The sequence below is a fragment of the Pleurodeles waltl genome, chromosome 4_1 (genome assembly GCF_031143425.1).
Source record: "Pleurodeles waltl isolate 20211129_DDA chromosome 4_1, aPleWal1.hap1.20221129, whole genome shotgun sequence".
In the NCBI taxonomy this organism is placed as follows: domain Eukaryota; kingdom Metazoa; phylum Chordata; class Amphibia; order Caudata; family Salamandridae; genus Pleurodeles; species Pleurodeles waltl.
This window is the reverse complement of record NC_090442.1, coordinates 587,784,338-587,801,793: the sequence shown is the minus strand read 5'-3', so window position 1 is coordinate 587,801,793 and position 17,456 is coordinate 587,784,338. Positions and strand designations below refer to the sequence as shown.

The window sequence follows — 17,456 nt, the reverse complement described above, 5'->3', positions numbered from 1 at the left end:
GCAACAATATTGTTACCTGATGAGGCAGATGGATGAGAACAGTACAAGAGGAACCAATCATCGACATGTGAACCGTGTAATGTAGATTTGATGTTTTAGTTTTATTGGACAAAGTGTGAACGTGTGATCCCTTGGCCAATAGGAACTTGGAAAGTAGTTTTAGGAAATCTGACTTAACCAGACTGCCCTGAGAAGAGGACACCATTTGCCCATTTTCTATCATGCTGTTGAGACCGCCATTATTTTCTTGAGCATCTTGAGGAGAGAAATGCTTAACTTTAATGCTTAAAGACTTTGCCTTTTCCGAACTTTGCCTGATGCCTTGCTGACCAGACTGATGTCCTGAGAACGAAGACTGACATTGCTTGCTGATCCATACTGAGGATTGGTATACTAATTGTAACAATGTTTGATATGCCTATTTTTCTTTTGTTTCTAGGTACCAACTGCAATATTTTTATAGAGCCATAGTTAGATGTTTTTCCAAATTTGTGTTGACTAAACTGTTTACATGAAGCCCAACATGCTAATTCTAATCTGATGTTAGTTAGGGAGCTCACTGATAAAGTTTGCTATATGGAATAACATCTGAGGTCATTTCTTTGCTGAAACTAAATGTATGTGATATCGTTTGCACATTTATTCTTGTTATTAATTTGCACTGTAATACTAGAATGTATAGTAGCTCAAGCCCTGATTAGATTGCGTTTCTTTGGACGCTTTGGCCAGCCAGTGTTGTTTTTGTATGTTTATCATTTGATTTTGAGATTAAATTACGTGACTTTAGCATTGTTAATATAGGGAAATAAACATTCTAACTTTTACATAAAGGTGTGATTATTCATGACTGCAAGGTCATGGTGCGTCAATTACTGACTTCTATTGATTATAATGTTATTGATTATTGTTGATAATTGATGTTAATGATTGAAAATTGGTTATTGATTGACATTGGTACAGGGCTTATATGGAGGGAACATCTCAAGCGTTGGTCAAAAGGTTCATCGACCTATTCAAGTCCCCTTGTTATATTACTTATTAATGTCTGACGCACTAACACTCACAGCCAGGAGTTCATTTCTAAATAAGCACAGGTTCAGATTTTTCCTGTTAAAGTTAAGGGAAGGCTGTGTTTATTTTACATTATTATCATCAGGCTGCAGGGGGAGGAGCCAAGATGGCGACCGGGAAGGATGCTTGATTAAGCGCTCCTCTCGGGCTCGCCACAAAAAAACTTGCGGGCGCTCCTGGGGCGCCGCTGCCACATCCCTGCGGCGGGATCCGCTTCTGCGGCCGCTCTCCACTTGTTGGCGGCTCCAGGTGCGTTCGGGCGGCCGGGCGGAGGTGCTGCCACGGAGCGGACCGGGGCAGGGAGCTGCGGCGCCATCTTGTCGGCCGCGCCGGGCTGGTCGCGGCCCCGGAATCTGGAAGAGAGGTGGGTGCGCGGAGCCGGGAGCGACCCACCTCGCGAGGGCGTTAAGCCCATATTCTGTTTCGGCTCCGCCCTGGGCGGCCCCCCCCTCCTCGCCAGGACATCGGACATCGGGGCTCTCCCCCCCCCTCCGCTGGGCGTGGGGAGTTCCGAGGCACAGCGGCGAGCCGAGGCCGGGGGCGACCGAGGAGACGCACTTCCCCCCCCACAAAAGGCCTTGCGGGACCCGCTCCCTGGACCCCCCGGATGCTTCACAGGGCTGTGGAGCCTGCCGGGCAGCTGTGTGCTCGGCCACAGCGATCGCGCTTTCTCCAGGAGGCTGCTGGCGGCGTCTTCCCCTGAGGTGGGGTTTTGCACCAGATTGGAGGCCCTGACGGTGAGACGGGTGCACGGTGAGGGGAACTGGGGGTCATTGCCTTTGCCCTGTGCTGACCACCCCCTCCCGCCCACAAGGGGGGATGAAGGACAGGTGACGAATCCTTACGTGGGCCACTGGGGGTGCCTCCTTTATTTCATGTCTGATGGCGCGGTGCGCCCGCCCCGGGAGTCGTCTCTGAGCCTGCAGCTGGATACCGAGGCCACCGCAGACACGGACCGCGCAGGGTCAGTCAGGATCAAGCTAAGCCATATCCTCTGTTAAATGGTGCTTACCTGCACCACAGGGTGGAATAGTGCTTAAAGAACTGTGCGGGCCCGTAATACACTAAGCTTGGGAACGCCACTCCCCTACTCCATACCGAAAGAGGACCTAGAGCCTGGAGCTGGCTGCCGACCGGAGGCTTGTGACACGCGTGTGGAACTAGCGACGGGAGGTACTGGTTTGCCTGAATAAGATCTCGCTTAGAGGACCATCAGCAGGGCCGAAGCCTCAAACACTGAAGTCTGCACTGGCGTGGCCCTGCGGGGAATTGTATGCCCTTCTCGCTTGTAGGGCCCAGAGAACGCAGGTGTGCGCGTGATTTCAGGTGGAATCAGACCGCAACAGATAAGTCAAAATGGCCGGAAGGCCCAAATCAGCTAAAAACCAGGATCGGAGCACGCAAGGACAGGCACCCGGAGATCAGCAGCATACGCCCTCTCTGCAGTCATTGGAGTCCACGCTCATGTCCCATTCCTCACAATTCGAAAAAGTTCTGCAAGCAATCATGGACACTGAAACCTCACTGGAAACCAGGATAGACACAGTATTGCAAGATCTGAACATCCTCAGAGTAGACCATGGCAAACTATCTGATAAAATGAAGCCAACGGAGGCGGCGCTAAGTGAACTGGCCCCCACGGTAGCGGATAACCAAAAACAAATTCTCCGCCTAGATGCAGAAGTTAAGTCACTGCTGAGAAGAGCAGAGGAGGCGGAGGGCAGATCCCGCCGCAACAACATACGGTTTCTCGGTTTTCCTGAAAAATCTCTGGATCAAAGCTCAGAGCTCCTGTTGGAACACTGGTTAATTAAAGAGGTCTTGAATGGAACTCCATCCAAATTCTTCTCAGTGGAAAGAGCATACAGAATCCCCGGACACCCCCCGGCACCGGGCCAACCTCCGAGACCACTGATAGCTAGGTTCCTAAACTTCAGGGACCGGGATACCATACTCCAACAGTTCCGCAGCAAAGGCCCATACAGGTATGAGGATTTGACTGTTCATGCTTATCCAGACTTCACTCAGGATGTGCAAAGGCAACGCAATTCCTTCACCCAAGTCAAACAACGCCTCCGGGAGTATGACATAAAATATGCATTAATGTTCCCCGCTAAACTTCGCGTAATAACAGATGAACGCACCCATGTGTTCACCTCTCCGGAAGATGCATGGACGTGGATGCATGCCAAAGGCTTCGCCCAACCACGCGAGGCAGCCGGTGCTGACGAGAACTGGTCAACGACGAAACCTAGGAAACGATCTAAGAGGCACGCCAGGGGTCAACCCACGGAGGAACAGGCTGCAGCGGAGAGAGCCAGAGCCCTTAAAGAAACTCCCCTACTAACTCAGAACTCCTTTGAGACGCTTAGGTCCCATCCAGTGGAGGGCTCGGACTCGATCAGCTCGGACTCTACATTAACGGAGGCATTGAGAGGCCCGGAGCCCACCCCCAGGTCCGCAGACGCACTCTGAACAAAAACCACTGAACTATCCCCCTGGGGGGGGGTCCAGCCGCCACAGCCGGAGCACAGAACTGAACTTTGCTACTTCCTCCTGAAATAGGTGATCATATCACCTGAACTTCTGTATCCTTACACGTTTGCTCCTGGAGATAACTCCTTTATTCATATTGTGCGCAGCTGGAGGCACGGAGCGGGGGGGTGGGCGGAGGGCCTTGCCCTGGGAGCGCCCCAGGCTACTTGCGGACCGTGTCTGCAGAAGGATGCGAGCCCCTAAAATGAGCCGCATCTGGATAGTATTATTGCTCCCCCGCAGATATCCATACGGATACACCTTAGCCCGCACCCACTATGGGTGTGTGGCCTGTTGCAAGTTCACAGTTGGGGTTGGGATCCAGTTGGGGAGGGTAAGAGGGTAACTATTAGTTCGTGCACTACCGGTCTGCTCCCAACACTGGACAAATGCCTGGCGGTGTGGGGCCCGCCCGCGGGGGCGGCGGGGACCCAATGGAGCTTCCCGGGTTCCGGGGAGCAAGACATACATTCACAAATTGAATATGGCCCAATCCACAACCCATAGCACATACAAATATGACATAATCACCTGGAACGTCAGGGGACTGGGGACCCCGGGCAAGAGGGCTAGGGTGCACACACGACTCAAACGCCATGGCACACATATTGCAATCCTACAAGAGACTCACTTGCGGGACCCAGACCTGCAGGATCTACGTAGTAAATGGGGAGGTCAGATTGTGGGCACATCCTATTCATCCTTCGCGAGGGGGGTACTCATATGGATAGCAGGAAGTGTCCCCTTCACCCAAACATCGCACAAGATAGATCATGAGGGCAGGTATGTGGTGGTGGAGGGTAAGCTGGACGGCAAACAATTGTCAATTATAGGGGTATACGCTCCCAACAGCGCACTGCCTGAGTTCCTGAGTACACTCACTCCAGCGCTATTAACGAACCCCGAAGCACCCGCCATATGGGGAGGAGACTTTAATTGCACGCCAGATCCAGCATTGGACAGGTCAAATTCCCCCACACATTCAATAGTCATTAGACACCTCACCTGCCCATTATGGACATGGGCTAGTAACATGAGCCTTCATGACATATGGCGCATGAAACACCCACGACACAGGGAGTATTCATTTTACTCAGCACCACATAAGGTACACACCAGGATAGACTTGATGTGGGGCACTCAGGAGATCTGCACAGGGATCAGCGGAACAGAATATCTAGCCAAGACACTATCAGATCACTCACCGCTTAATATAGCCTTGGACTGGGGCAGGAAGCGCCAGGCTATTCCAACATGGAGGCTACAAGCGGAAGCATTACATGACCCTGCATTCACAGACTCACTGAGAACAGCGCTAAAACAGTACTGGGAACTAAACACCGGCACCACAAAATCAAGAGCAATGGAGTGGGACGCACACAAAGTGGTGATTCGTGGACATTGTATTTCCACTACATGGGGGGTGAGGCGCACACTTCACGCAGAGGTTAGCAAGCTGGAGAAGAAACTAAGAGTACTAGAAAACGCGGTTGCTCGCAATGAAACGCCATGCACGGCTCTGAAGGAAATACGCGCGGAACATGCAAAGGCTGATGCCACATTACGCCTCCACGACCACAAACACCACGTGGCTAGGCTACAGTCGGAAGGCGACAGATCTGGTAGGCTGCTCGCGTGGCTGCTGCGGGAGGACCGGCGGTGCCCTCCAATAGGGGCAATAGGAACAGGCGCAGGTGCAATAGCTACTACGCAGGTCAATATAAATGATGCGTTTAGGGAATATTATACACAATAATACACCAAAAGCACATCAAGCACCATCCAACAGCTTGTGTCCTTTCTAGCAGACTCTCCTCTGCCCCAACTAATGCACGTCGACAGAGAGACACTAGAAGCCCCCATCACATTAGGGGAACTTAATAAGGCCCTCGAACAACTACCTAGGAATAAAGCCCCAGGTACAGACGGCCTGCCATCAGAATACTACTCCACTTTTGCGACACACCTTAACACACATCTTCAAAAAACGTTCGAAGAAGCAGGGATCAACGGCATCCTGCCTCCCTCAATGAGAGAGGCAATGATAGTGGTCCTTCCAAAGCAGGGGCGCGACCCCACTGACGTCAGGTCTTACAGACCTCTCTCATTATTGAACCTAGACTGTAAGATACTTGGCAAAATCCTGGCTAATAGACTAGCTCCCTATATGCATATCCTGGTACATGATGACCAGAATGGATTCATCCCGAAACGTAACACCTTCCTAAATATTCGGAGGCTGCTCAGTGTGATGGGAGATACCTCCCCGACCGCACTCGAGGAAGTGGTGATATCGCTGGACATAGAAAAAGCGTTTGATACATTAGAATGGGACTTCCTGTTCGCCACCATGCAGTTATTGGGTATTGGTCCAAAATTCATAAACTGGGTACGTATTCTGTACACTGCCCCACAGGCTAGGGTGAAGACGAGAGGAGTAATATCAGAAACCTTTCCGATTAGCAGGGGAACAAGACAGGGCTGCCCCCTCTCCCCCCTCCTGTTCGCTTTAGCGATGGAACCACTAGCTGTACGCGTCCGGGCCAAAAAAGAAGAATGGGGGGTGTCAAGGAACGGTACTCTCCACTCCATATCATTATACGCAGATGATGCCTTGATATACATACGCAGAGTGGAGGATTCGCTGGCCCCAGTGATGTCGCTACTGTCCGAGTTCGGAAGGGTATCTGGTCTAATAGTTAACTGGGGGAAATCCTGTATATTCCCACTAACCAGCTGGCCCCCTGCGAGGCAAGAGAGCGCCCCATCAGGCCACCTAAAATGGTGCCTCGACACATTTAAATACCTACGGATTAACGTCTACCACAAGGCGGAAGATCTAAGGGATGGAAATCTGGGGAAAGCGGTGTCCTCTGTTAAGAGCTCAATACGCTTCTGGAATAAACTACCACTCTCACCACTGGGTAAAGTAGCTATAGCAAACATGCTGATATTACCTAGACTGTTGTATTATTTTGTGGCCCTGCCAATCAATATCCCCAAAAGCTTTTTCGTTGGCTTGAACTCCATCCTACTACAGCTGGTGTGGGGTGAGGGCAGAAGGCGGATTGCACTTACCACGCTGCATCATCCGGTAGCAATGGGTGGACTGGGCGCCCCAAACTTTGAGCTCTATTCTGCGGCCGCACAGCTGCAGTGGATCTTAAATTGGCTCCATAGACCCAGCTCGGCAGAAACCATATGGCTGCAATCCCGACTCCAGGGCGCTCCCGCACTAGGGTGGTTGCTGGACAAGCAGACTAAAAGCACATGCACAAATCCATTGATGATAGCGGCACACACATATTGGAAGAAGTATATTCAAAAGGGAATTAAAAGGCTACCCTACTCACCACTCCTCCCATTGGATCGGCTCCCCGGTTGGGTGGAAGCCAGCTCATATTCACCTACAACTTGGGCAGACGCGGGTATAAGCACAGTAGGAGACTGTTTAGAGGAAGGGAAATTAATGACTTTCAAAGCTATACAGGCCCTCACACAGATCAATCCGGGGCAATTCCTGGCATACCACGCGATATGCCATGCAATCAGGAAAACGTGGGCATCTGGCGACGCAGAGCCTGATATCTCAGTCACCCTGCACCACATGCTGAACTGGGATCCCCAAGGAAAAGCAGTCTCAAACCTTTATAAACTTCTGAACAGACCCCCGGAAGATAACCTGCAGAAAGCTAGGGAGAGGTGGAATACCGTATTGCCCACTCCGATTTCAGAGACAGAATGGCCAAAAGCTCTGTGCCACACGCGCGAGGTCTCAAGAAACCCCAGATTCAGATACACACAGTTCAATTATCTACATCAGACATACCTGGCGCCGGCCAGGATTAAGCGCATGTTCCCCGGATCGGACCCAGCCTGTCCCAGATGCAAAATACCAGCAGCACAGTTCTATCACATGGTCTGGGAGTGCCCGCGGTTGGGTGGGGGGGGAGTGGTCACAGCCTTAGCGGAAATCACAGGGCTCAACCTGGACACGAATCCCAAATCCTGTCTACTCGGACTAAGGACAAGGACGAAAAGAAATAAACACTTGCACAGGTTTGTGGCTCTAGCATATGTAATGTATAAAAGACTGATAGCAATGAACTGGAAGGCTCGCAACACACCTGACTTAAAAGTCTGGCTCGCCCTCACGTTACGCTGGGCACGCGCTGAGCATCAGGTATTAACAAATTTAGCTCGTAGGGGACTGCGACAAGCGGGCTGCGAGACCTGGGGCGTCTTAGTGTCCAGGCTAGAAGCCAAAAACGATGAAAGACCCCCCTGAATCGCAGACGGCTGCACCCACCTGGAAGGCTGCGGGCCCACCCCCGACAGAAAGTCATCACCACATCTGGGGAAGCATATATATCCATCATTAATGCCTCGCCAACATGGATAACACAGCAGCCCCCCCTCCCAATGCATGCATGCCACAGCACTAAGAAGCCTGCACACTCAACCAATAGTCACCAGCGCTACGCTCCACTGCGCCATTCCCCTCCCCCTTGCCCCCCCCTCCCCCCTCCCTACGCTCTTCTGACCCCCCGCCCTCGCCCGTGCGGCGAAGCGGGCCCCTGTCACCAGTGGCAATGGATCCACATTGCAATTGAACGCCTCGCCCTATGCGGCGGAAACTTCGGAAGTGTTGGGCAGAATAAACATACCGGGTAGTGCACACAAGTTCTTAGGAGTTTTGTTATATATATCGTTCTTAATACGGGAAAACCAGACGGCAAACTGTAACCAATGACAAATCGTTATTAATGTCTGTATATGCAAGAAATGTATGGCTCTTGTTTTGAAAAATCAATAAAAAAATTTTTAAAAAAAAAAAAATTATCATCAGGCTGCAGATAGCAGGGCCTGATAAGGATTGGTGCTGGAGTCAGATTAACGACCCAGGGCACAGAGGTGAAGAACTGAAGTATTTAAATCGTAACTAAAAGTCCTTGTAAACTCAGCATTAGGGCATGAGAACAAAATGATGTTTCTCAATACTTTTATATCGGAGAAAATGAAAATGAAATGTTACCTTATTGATTAAGTTGACTTTTCATTTGAATGGTCTCAATTTTTTTTCCAAAGTGTTGCATTTACAAACAGCAGACATCTTGCTTCCAGTAGAATATTTATAACTGGAAAATGCAGTCATTTTTTAAATGGGAGAAATTTTAAGTGCAGAAACCTATTCTACATTATGAACATGTTTGCACTTTAAATTTCTCCCATTTGAAAATGTTTTTTATATGTTTGTGTTATACATATAATAGTGCCACAAATGGCGAAAGGTATGTCATGTGCCACAAGTACATATGACACAGGCTCAGTTACCCATACACACATTGGCCCATTCATATGCACACATGTTCATACATCCCCAAAGAACATGCTCACACTGACACACCCACAGGGCAGCCATGTCATAGTAATCCTAGTACTTTGTTCAAACCTGGCTTTATGGATATCAGGCTTAAAGTCAAGGAAGCTGGGCATGGAGGTGCCTGGTAATGATGCACGAGTTGTCTAGCCTTCAGGAGCTCACAATGATATTCACTAATCAATGGAAAGAAAAGGTTGGAGACCCCTGATCTAAGGTATATGTGATATTCTGATTAGTTTGTTGTCCTCATAATAGTAAATGGAGACTCCCTATCTACTTATGGCAAAGAATTGTCACCACTAAAGACAGAAAGTTGATTAACACTTGAGAAACTCTATCAGGAAACGTGGAAGATGGTATTGTATTATCAATGTTAGCCACCACATCGCCAAACATATGAATTCTAGTTTGTCGCCCAAGAGTGGACTCTTGTAGGAAAATATACTCTCTTCGACATCCACAGAGGAATGTCATTCTTCACCTTGTGTGATCTGTCTAAATATGACCATCTTGAATTTTTTCCTGTCAAACTAGTTCATCTAGAAGAAAGTATAAACAGTATATATTATTTTCATAAACAGTATGTCTCCTTTTCATAGTTGAGCCCTACCAATAGAAATCCTGGCCTCTTTTGGGATCAGGATTATGGTGTGCTATATGGGGCATTTTGGATATGCAAAAGGGTTTTCCGGATGTCTATCTAAAGTTCTGGGTTATGCTAGATAGAGGTGTGCGATATAGAAGAGTGCAGTTGCCAATGAAGGAACCCAGACATATTGTATATCAGACTTTACTGAAGAGAGAGTGAATATGGACTACACTCCACATTAGAACAAAGTTCCTATTTAGTACTGTTATTGGTAGAAGAGGTGACGCCTGCCAGAATTCAGCACAACCTTTATGGTTCTTGACTATCATATGCCTAAAATCTTTGTGGGTACATGAGTAACTTCTTGCAAAGCCAGTAGACTTGGAGGTTGACATTTTGCCATGGACTATAGCAAAAGAGTTGATTTGAACCGCAAGGAGGCTGTTTCATGACACTGACAGAGATGTTTCTCACTAAAGATGTTTCTCACTTTGTTTGTCTTGTATTGAATTGAGGAATGAAAAAGGTTAGACTACAAAACCACCTTGTGCTGTGCATCGAGTCTTATCATGAATGACTCATACCTGTCTTTCGTTAGGTGGAATATAAGCCATGCCTATAGAACCATGGTGCCTCCAACAAAGCATACATACTTAACTGCAAAATACATATCACACATAATTTAGTAAGCTGCTTTAGGGATCCCAGCCGTAATAAAGCGGCAGTGAAATTCTCTTAGAGCTTCTTCTGGAAGATCAACAGCAAATGTGCAAGAAGTCCCACATCTGCTACCTGTAAATATGGTTAGTAAGCAAGTTAGCTCATTTGATGGATATGTTGAAATTTTGGCATGGGTATGATAAGGCAATACAGTACTTCACCTACTGAAATGAAAGGTCGGAGCTGTGCCATGAATGTATGATTTATGTGACTGGCAAAACCTGTGACAGATTTTCATCCTAGACAGCAGTCATTCGAAATTAATCTTGAGATGCCTTAAACATGCTGTCAATGTGTTTTAAGTAATTAGATGTTTTCCCACAATCTTTTAAAATTATTATCTGGAAGCCTAATTAAGATTTGAAATAGTGTTATGGTTTTGTGTCAATTTTGTTTCTGATTGTCTGTTCAAAACAAAATCAAGAGTCCTGCTAGTGGAAATGAATAATGTATACATAAGGAAACTCTGCTTCTATTAAACAAGGCAATCCCGAGACAGGAATACGTCACCGTGCCTTCTAGGAATAGCAAAGTCCTCATCTGAGCTAAAGCATCCTTGTTACCTGGATACATGTAACATGGTTACATTAGATAGGCTTTGATCATTTGACAAGAATTTTGACACATGAACATCGCTCTTGTAAAAAGGTAACCATTGTATAATCATACTCTTCTTTTGGTTGCTTCCTTAAGTTTATTCAGTACTATCTGTCATCAGCATCAAAATGTTCAGCTACTACATACATTTCTTTCATACAGCTCATGAAGATACAAATGGATGCCTCACCTTCTAATATTAAGGTAGCCAGCTTTTTGAATAAGGTTTCTGTTAATCAAAGCTGAAGCAGCATCGAAGTCGGGTGTGTAGACTGATTCATTGCCAGAAAGCAAGTCTTGCTGGGACACTCTCATGGCATCGGCTTCAGTATCAAGTTCTTGCTGTATGCTGAAAACACATCAAAGAAAATTGTGCACGTGATACTGAACAAGGCATGCAATATCTAAATAGTAGCAAAGTAAACATAAGAATAAATCAATTAGCTGTATGTAGAGAAGGTGTTCAGAAACAGAAAGATGAAGCATGGGTAGAACCAAAGTACATTTGTGTGTGTTTCCTTTACTTAAAGCAAGAAATTAATATTCTAGACTGTGTCTAAGTATGGAACAAGGTTGCAAAGGTGGATCTCTGCTGATGACAATTGAAAATAACCCAGATGCACCACTGAACACACAGGTGTTATAGGAGAGAGAAAGAGAGCAAGCAGACTTTCAATATCAAGAGAGAGCAGGATGCATCCCTATGCTCCACAGCACAGGTTACTGGTTTCCAGTGTCAATGGACCTACCACTAGAAGGCCAGTTACACTGAACATCCACCTGCAAAGTTTGCAGATGCAATGGTTCTGTTGGACTGTACAGGTGGGTCTCCAGTAATATGTCACATATACAAGATTTTCCCAAAAAGATAATGTCCAAAGTACTGAAAAAAAAAGCTATATTATTCGAAGAGAAAGAGCGTAATTTGAGGTGGGATGCTTCTGCAAGAACGACTGTAATAATAAAACAGTTTAGTAGTTTGTCAAAACCTCAGAAAATAGAGGGAAGAAATACCAATGACTGGAAAATTTGAAATGTTAAGAAAGTAAACACAGTGGTTCAAAGAAGTTAAGAGAATTATGTTATCGATTGGGCTTTATTTTTAAAAAAACTCAAGGCAACAAATGTGTGTGTGGGAGGAACTAAGAGGAAACACCTGTTCTACTAAACTATGCAGAATTCATGTAATGAGCAAACAACGTGGGATTAAGAAACAATTATTCAAATTCCTTATAATGCACTTGAAATCAGAGGTACAGATCCTTTGGCACTCTGCTCAGCCTTGAAGTGCCAGCAGCAACCTATGCTAATAGGTTAAACCAGTAAGAAAAGACTAAAGGCCTGATTTCGAGTTTGATGGATGGGCTTCGTCACAAATGTGACTGATATCCCGTCCGCCATATTAAGATTCCATAATATCCTATGGATTCGTAGCACAGCGGACAGGATATCCATCACTTTTGTGCAAAGTAACCCGTCCACTAAACTCTAAATCAGGCCCAAAGTGATCTAACAGACCTCTGAATGGAGTTTGAGATTTTGTATCAGGCATTTATTAATCCTGGGATGGACCATTAAAATTAAGATATGAATTTAAGTCTTAGGAATTTTTAAATCACATTGCACTTTATGCATCTTCAGGATGGCAATCTCAAGTGTTCAGCAAAACTTTTCATAGTTGATAAAAGCCAGGATTTGAAATTCAGAGGTGGATTTGGGGAAGGGGCACTCTGCAGTTGTCCCCTTACTGAGGACCCACTATAATCATCCACTGACCCATGAGTCAAGCCACTACTCATGCTAAAAAGTAAATTTTCTATCTTCTTTCTTACTGATAATTATTTTTAAGTAATATTCTCAGGGCATCAAAAAGCTCTTTGCTAACACACATTTGTGGTTGGGCGGTGGATGAGGACAGATTGTTACTACATCTTAGTATAAATAGTCAGATAGTATGCTTTCCTTGTCTGGCTGCAAACACACATTTGCGTCATAAATCTGAGCTCAGGGTAGAGTATAGTACTGGACCTACTATATCCAGTCTATGTAGCTCTGCACACAATAGCTGATTACACTGAAATGCACGCTATTGCAAAAACCACACCACATTCTACAAATGCCAAGGTTTTCAAATCTTTGCAATGTAAAGTATCGAACAAGAGTATTGGTGCCCTTTAAAATCTCCACAGTGTCTATACAGGCAGCATCCAAATAGGATGTTCCCAAAAAATTATACACCCTCTGTGTTCCCTATATTAATTGGATGCAGCAACATCATCTAGCATGCTCTGCTCGTTGCTTTCCCTGGGTTTAGGTATTCAAATGTAGTTGTTCACTTCCAGGTCAGGGTCTTCAGAGTTTCACATTACTAAGCACTGCTTGTATTTGGTAAGTAGACATCTGTGAAGTGCCAAATTTCATATACCAGAAAGGCAGTGAGGTGATGACCCGCTACTACCACATCAGCAGATGTTTTTGGGGCATACTTTTCTTTTTCAGTGCACTACCAACTGGGCCATATTTCTCTTTATTTTGTGAAGCTGTTTCAACTTGCACATTATTCCCTTTTTTATTAAAAAAAAGTTTTACAGTATGTTATGCCTTTCTTTTTCCATGGCTATTTTTACATTCTGAAATTGGACACGTGTCCCACCCTTTGCTCCATCCCTTAAACTAGGCCTACACAAACCATTTCTGAACTAGTTCAAATCACTCAACGATTTGTTTGAATCTCTAAAAATGGTCTGGTGAATTGTAGTTTAGTTTGGTGTTTGACTCAGGGGCCACTTGTCCTTCAAAGAACTTGAAATGTTTTTTAAAAAAAGATGAAAGCTTGGAAGAGAAAAGCTTCTGAATGTAAAAGCGCATCCAGTAATTCATGTGTTAAAAAACTGAAACAAGTGACTCAGACACATACTCCATTTAATTATGCACCTCTAGAGCTCATGAGGAGAGAACTGGAGTATAAAGTCTGAGAAATTCCTGACCCCTAGAGATTCCAAGTAACAAAAGCATTTCTATACATCCATTTTTTATTGAATAAGTGAGTTTAAGTGGAGCACAAATGGAGAATGCCAGGAAAATGCAATCAGGAGTATGTTCAAATCTGTGCTAATGATCCGGACCACCAAATGCATCACTCTGGCATACCACATCCATGCCAGTACCAACAGAAGGAAAGACATTTTCGTCATTGTTAAATATTTTACCTCACCTCACCATCGTCCGCCCCCAACTCGATAAGCTCTAGCAGGACCTCTGCAACAAGCTCCCTCAAGTCTTCAACAACAAAACCAATGTCATTTACAGCAACTTCAGCCCTCAACCCTACCTGGCAGACCTCACCAAACACTGCCCAATCTCATCCAAAGAACCAATTCTATCCACATGGCCCATCATCACCCAAGGAGAGACTGGTGCCACCATGAAGTTCATCCAACCCGTTAGCGCCATGCGCACATCCATTATGAATGCCTTCAACCTCTTCTGCCACCTTACCAGATGCTTGGAAACACCCATCTGTCCTTCTATTGCTGAAGAAACCCTCTGCAGACCCTTCAACTCTGGTCAACTACAGACAGATATCCCTGGTACCATTCTTGGCTAACGTCTTAGAGGAAATCACTAACAGACACCTCACTGAATACTTCAATGATCACCAAGTCCCCGACACACATACTCAGTCTGGTTTCAGACCCTTCCACAGTATGTAAACTGCCCTCATCGCCGCCACGGATGACATCCTCATACATCCGGACAAAGGAGACATACTCATGGACCTCTCTGCAGCATTTAACACAGTCTCCCATCTTATCCTCATTCAACGGCTACACAACATCAGAACCCAAGAACACACACTCCAATGGATCTGCTCCTTCCTGACTGGACGGATCATTAGTCAGCCTGGCACCGTACACTTTGGATGACCGCAACCTCATCTGCAGAGTTCACAATGATCCTCCCTGAGCCGGACTCTCTTCAGCGCATACATGATCCCTCTAGCCAGAATCATCCACTCTCACAACATCAATGTCCTCTCCTATGCCAATGACATGCACCTTATTGTCTCCCTCATTGACAAGACACCCAATACCCAGATCAAGTTCAATGCCTGCATGACTGAAATCCCCCACTGGATGAAGACCAACTATCAAACTGAACACTGACAAGATTAAAATCATGATCTCTGAGACAAGCACATCACTCTGGGACTCCGTCTGGTGGCCAGCAGAGCTAGGATTGACACCCACCCCACCACCTATGCCAAGAACCTTGGGATCATCATCGCTCTGCATATCTGCCTACCATAACATAGTTATGCCTGGACATAGACTGCCTAGATTGCTGTGGCAAAATTGGTCTGCAGTTGCTTTGTTTTAGTTCTATGGCCTAGAAGGTTAGGTTGGCTGTTCCAACTGCAGCCACATAAAGGCTAATTTGATGTGGTTGGTCTACTTCCATAACAGCACAGACAACATTAAAAACAATTGACTATGCCCTGATTAATTATGGGTGGAGATGTGTACCTTCTTAGCAGATGGAATAGTTGATGTAAAAGATCATGAGAACCCGCCTGTGCCTTCCTCAACTGTATCCAGACAAACCATACCCCCAAAAAGAGGGCACGGAGAAGCAACACTGTCATGGCAATCTCTAGGCACACTGTTTTGGCGACACCTTCCAAAGATACATTGTTGCTATCATAGTTAGAGCCCAAGATTTAATTATAGTGAAAGGTTGTTCTAAAGGCATTTACTTAACTCTTATGAAAATGCCTAAGTCAGAACACATTTTGAGGACTCCTGCAAGATGTGTGAGCCTTGGCATCTGTGTTGATGCCCACAAACTTTAAATACAATAGCCACCTGAGGTCCCTGCTTTTTAACATAGTTAATTAATGTGGATGTGAAAGGCTTTAGCTTTGGAGGCAATAGGCAGCCCCTGCAGAGATTGCAGTGCAGTGTACATTTAGTTAGAGACATTCATTGCCAGTGCTGTATTTTTGGCACACTGAGTTTCAGCAGAAATAGACTATGCTCTGAGATGTAATTAAACATATTGCAGCAAATGAATCATAGCCCTTTATGGAAGCAAGTATGCCGTAGGTAAAGAGCAAAACACATGTTGGCGGCAAAATGCATAGTGATGTGTATTCTTTCAGGGCCTTGGTCATAGCACTGTCTTTGTGAGTTCATATTTAGGAAAACTAAGGTTGTCAAATGAACTAAGAGAGTAATAATATTCAAGAGGTCACACAAGTGAAAGCCTGCCTCTTTGGTAGGTGTAATTAGGAACAATATCAAATTCAAACAATGATGCAGTTGTATAGTTCTCTTAAGAGTAATAGTATGTGGTATGTGTCTCAGGCTAAGTAAATGTAGACATATCTGTGAGAATAACTGACAGTTTGAAGCTAAGGCAGTCTCAAGAATACCTCTACCTGTATTAACAATGCGCTAAATCCCTTTCACTGGTGTTTTTGACTTACACTGGACAGTAGTCAAGAAGGTTGGGGTGGAAAGGAGGGATCTACCTTGCTCCACCAAGGTGATGGATTACAGGCACTCAAGTATGTGCACTGAGCGAAAAGAATCCATCTAGGTTATAAATTCCAACTGTCATTATGTGCCTGAGATTCCATCTGAGACTCCAACATACAACCTTTGTGAGAAACTCTAACTATGCCTCTATGACATGTCCAAAACCTAAACATGTAGCTATCACAACTTCTTTGAGCAGCCATGGACCAAAGATGTAGTAAAAGTTTGAACTTGAGATCAAATGCTTGTATATTTTTTCTGTGGGGGAGTTGTCCAGTGAAACAGAAACTGTGGGCAATTATTTCCCTGGGATTGGAGACACTGTGAGAGATTAACCACCCTGGGGTGAAACACAACATGCTCCTGTTAGCAACTAAAGTGATGCGTGATAGTTCAGTTGTATTCAAGAGACTTTTCATGTGAACAAACTCAGTGTGCATTATTTATGTGCACATCTTGGGATATAGATAAAGGTTCACAAACCACAATGAAGATTACTTCCCAACTATACTCAAGAGTTGAATTCTATGAATAATATTTCATCCTAGTCGTATCCACTTACATAAGTACCTTGCAGATCAGTGATTCTTAACCTATGGTCTGGGGACCCCTGAGAAGTCCACGAAGTCTACTCAGGTTCCTGATTGATTAGTATATTGAATAATATTAACAGATAAAGTGTATATGAATGAAGAAGCAAAAAATACAATTTAACATTTTAAAACGTTTGGTAAAGGTGAAGGAATCTGAAATTAGAGGCTAAATATTAAGCCAGTGTCCTCAGATTGATTTGTGAAAGCAGTGCAAGTGCTTTAAACTGAATATAGTGTGGACGATGAGTGGCCTGAATTGACTTGGGAAAAGCTCCAACCTTCCCATTAAAGTTAAAATACTGACTTAATTAAATACAGTGTTTGACCTTTTGTTTGGTGAATATTTGTTTTTGTATATTTTGTATACTGCTTTGCTGTTCAAATCATTGAGAATGCTTAGGCAAGGATCTCGAGCTTCTGATAATGAC

General features: G+C 45.3%; 1 protein-coding gene across 2 annotated transcripts in view; it reads right to left on the bottom strand.

Moving 5' to 3' along the window:
* The window catches only part of APPL2 (adaptor protein, phosphotyrosine interacting with PH domain and leucine zipper 2), a 512,959-nt gene that overhangs the window by 133,647 nt on the left and 361,856 nt on the right, over positions 1 to 17,456 (bottom strand). For both annotated transcript variants that reach the window (XM_069228970.1, XM_069228971.1), the window contains exon 10: positions 11,086 to 11,244. In XM_069228970.1, the coding sequence (XP_069085071.1) occupies positions 11,086 to 11,244 (159 nt within the window). The remainder of the gene's footprint in view (positions 1 to 11,085; positions 11,245 to 17,456) is intronic.